Source organism: Nuphar pumila, chromosome 5, assembly GCF_984573655.1.
Source record: "Nuphar pumila chromosome 5, dmNupPumi1.hap1.1, whole genome shotgun sequence".
Classification (NCBI taxonomy): Eukaryota; Viridiplantae; Streptophyta; class Magnoliopsida; order Nymphaeales; family Nymphaeaceae; genus Nuphar; species Nuphar pumila.
Window position 1 is genome coordinate 116121719 of NC_143253.1, and position 3540 is coordinate 116125258.

At 47.9% G+C, this 3540-nt stretch overlaps 1 protein-coding gene across 1 annotated transcript; it reads right to left on the reverse strand.

Moving 5' to 3' along the window:
* Nucleotides 1-1195: 1195 nt before the first annotated feature.
* Nucleotides 1196-3540, reverse strand: LOC149838278 (uncharacterized). Its single transcript, XM_090006494.1, has one exon. The coding sequence runs from the start codon at nt 3516-3518 to the stop codon at nt 1467-1469; it is 2052 nt and encodes a 683-aa protein (XP_089862620.1). The 5' UTR covers nt 3519-3540; the 3' UTR covers nt 1196-1466.

A 3540-nucleotide genomic window follows, 5' to 3' on the forward strand; every position in this document is an offset into this window, starting at 1 on the left:
GAGATTTTTTTTAAGACTTTAAAATCAATGACTCATATTCTACATAAATATTCATGCATTCAAAAATCATATTTTTTTATAAAAAATATGTGATCCAATGGTTGATTCTTAGCAAATTTATCATGCCAAGCACATCTACATGGTTGGATTTGCAAAAAAAAAGTTTTGAAAATGGCCATATTTTCGGTTCTCATATTCTAGTAACTCTCTCTCTCTCTCTCTCTCTCTCTCTCTATATATATATATATATATATATATAATCAATAAAATATGAGAACTGAAAATAATGAGAACTAATTGTATAACTGCTTTTTTATGAATTTTTTATGAGTTTCTCTTGAATCTAACTTATGGATGTAATATACATGTTTGAATTTATAAGAACCTGCTCTTGAATCAATCGATTTTGATGCATAAACGTGAATTTTTTAAGGTTTTGAAATCAATGGCTCATAATCTTCATAAATATTCAAGCATTCAAAAATCACATTTTTCATCGAAGATACATGATCCAATGGTTGATTCCTAGCAAATTCACCATGCCAAGCACATCCACATGGTTGGATTTGCAAAAAAAGTGTTAAAAATGCTCATATTTCTAACAAAAATCATGACCCAAACCCAGTTCACATATTTTTTTGGTGGCACTTTTCCATGCCCATACCCAAAAATTTGAATTTGGATCAAGTTGGGTACCCAATACAAACCGGACCCATTGACAGCCCTACTACGTCAGACAAATTGGCTAGATCTAAGGGCTCTCAATGGGTTGGGTATGACTTCATACCGTCATGGACTCTGCCCAATTAGACTCAGGCTTTGGCTTCAGTATGCAACTGCTCTTGGTCATGTTCTCAAGATCTTAGTAGTATAAGGATCTGGGCCTGGTTAACAAATTTCCAAATCAGATGCAGGTCCAACCAGAGTTTGTATTAAGACCCAAAAAAAAATTCAATTAGTGTTTTGTTTTTAGGAGGAACTATTCAATGCTAAGTATCAAAGTAAGCTCACCAAAATAAACAAATTTTTTTGTATTCCATGGCAGGATTAATCAGCAATTGGGATAAATCATGCCAAGTTTTTCATCTCCTTGATTAGTCACCATTAATAGGAGATTCTTGTGATCAATTAGCCAGGACAGGTATTACGGATCAATTCCTAAAGACAACATGCAATGACACGTATCAATCAAACATGAACCAAGGCACACAAATTTCATTCTTAACTCGAAAATTCCGCTTTACTATACTCAAACTAAACATATACATCATCCCATTTGCTCTAGCAAATACAGAAATATGTATCAAGACCTTATTTTCTATGCATAAACACCAACAGTAGGAGCATTTATTATATCACATTCCTCGTTAAGTTGGTCCCCAAGTCATAGTATTATGCTGGCCGGATTAACCACATCTTACACCATAATGCTATGTACATACACAACAACTAGAGCCAAACGTCCACTAGCCACACTTGGTCACATGGGCCAGGTTCGACCCATTGGTCCTAACCTTCGAAACTGGCTCGAGCCACATGCAGTCACCAAACTGGCAGGTTCGAGTCTTCCCCTGTGCTTGGCGCTCAACCACATCATAGGCCTCTATGAACTTGGACCCCCAAGTGGGTGTCCCATCTTCATAAGAATTGTGGGTCATGCGCCTTATTTCGGACCCGTCCAAACGAACCGTGAAGATATCCCCGTAAGGCTGGTAGTGGTGCGGGTTTGAGACCGGCTCGGCTGATACGCCTGCGTAGTCCGAAGCAAAGACCAAGCTGGCCGAGTCGGGACTGAACCAGGGGTGGTTCGCTCTCCCACCGGTCCCACTCTGTACCAGTTTCCTCAACCCGGTCTGGTTCGGATGGATCAAGTAAATTTCAAAACTGCCACTGCCCGGATCGTCTCGGTCCGATGCAAAAGCGATCCACTCTCCGTCCGGCGACCACATGCACATCGTATCGGTCCAGTCCCCCTCCGTCAATCGCCACAGCCCGCCGCTCTCGCCTTTGACGGCATCAGTTATGTAGAGGTTCTTATGCCCGGAACGGCCGGATCGGAAGACGATGAATTTTCCGTCCGGTGACGGGGACGGAAAAGCATTGTTGCCGTCACGGGTCAGGGTAACGATCCGAGAGTTCTGGTGGTCCGCATCGGAATCGGAGAAACTGATGGAGACGATGTTCACCGCAGTCTTCTCGGTGGAGAACGTGGGGCCCACGCTCGTGTAGACCACATTCTTCCGCTTGTGGTCCCACGCGGTCCCGAAGGAGTACGAGTCAGAGATACGGCGTCTTCCAGAACCGTCTCGGTTCACTACGTAGACGCCACGCTCGTCGAGACTCGGAATGTAAGCGATTCGCTCCCCGTCCGGCGAGAAAGACGGGAACGAACCGTCGATTCGGAACAGGGAGATCGATGGGATCGGGCTCCTCACGTTCTCCAGGAGCAGCTGGTTGGTACTTCCCCGACTCGGGTTTCTTCCCCTGCATCTGTGGTAACCGATACGAGACGAATCGAGGGAGATGAAGGGGTTGTAATGGTGGGCATGGGGGGAGGTTTTCTTCGTTACCTCGACGAACTCTCTGCGCACCAAATCGAAGATCTCGATGTGGCGGTACTCCGAATCGGTCCTCCGAGTCGCCACCACGATGAATTTTCCGGTACGAGACGCTGCGGGGGTGAAGGCGTGGATACCGGGAGGGGTGATCCTCTCCACTTGGGGTTCGTGGGTGTGCCGGAAAACCGCCCGGAAGACGCTCCACCACCCGTCTTCGGCCTGCCGGTGGAAGAAGACGGTCGACTCGTCAGAGAACGACGGCCACCCACCGTGATCGACGAGCTTGAATCGGCCCGACCCGTCGGACGTGTTGAACATATATATATCGGTGGCGAGCTCGTGAATCTCTCCCGACCACCCTCGCTCGCCGGACGACGCCACCGCCGTCCACTCGCCGGAGGGAGAGACGGCCGGGCTGAAATCCGCCACCGAGTCGGGGGTCAGCCGTCTCGTCTCGAGGGTTTCCAAGTGCGTCGAGTACACGGCCGCCCAACTCTTCCGGGGAAGCCCCGCCGGAGTTTCAGTGGAGACGTAGATGATCCGGTCTCCGACGATGGACGGCCGGTCCTTCATCGAAACCTGGCCATTTTCCGAAGTGGGCATGACAGGAAACCCGCCGGAAACCTCCTCCATGGCTGATCTTCGGCCTTTTCGGGAGGCGGATTCTCCGGTGAGGTAGATTTCCGGCAATCCATTTCTCTCGGAGACGTAGAGAAGGGAGTTCCTGTAGAAGAAGCCGTTGTAATTGACGGATTTGCCGTCGGTGGCCTGGAGCTCTTGGTGGGGATTTGGGGAGAAGTCAAGGGTCGAAATGGGAATGATGAAGATGTCGAAGGCATAGTGGGCCCTACCAAAGGTGGCGAAGAGGATGGAGGTTGGTGGTGGATCGACGGCAGAGAAGGAGAGGAGTTGGGAAGGAAAGAAGACGAAGAAAATTAGGGTTTGCAGGAGCAACTCCATTATTGCAGGTACTCTCTCTCTC

Excerpts from the sequence above, each read along its gene's own strand:
- LOC149838278 (XM_090006494.1), bottom strand. The coding sequence starts at position 3,518 with ATGGAGTTGCTCCTGCAAACCCTAATTTTCTTCGTCTTCTTTCCTTCC.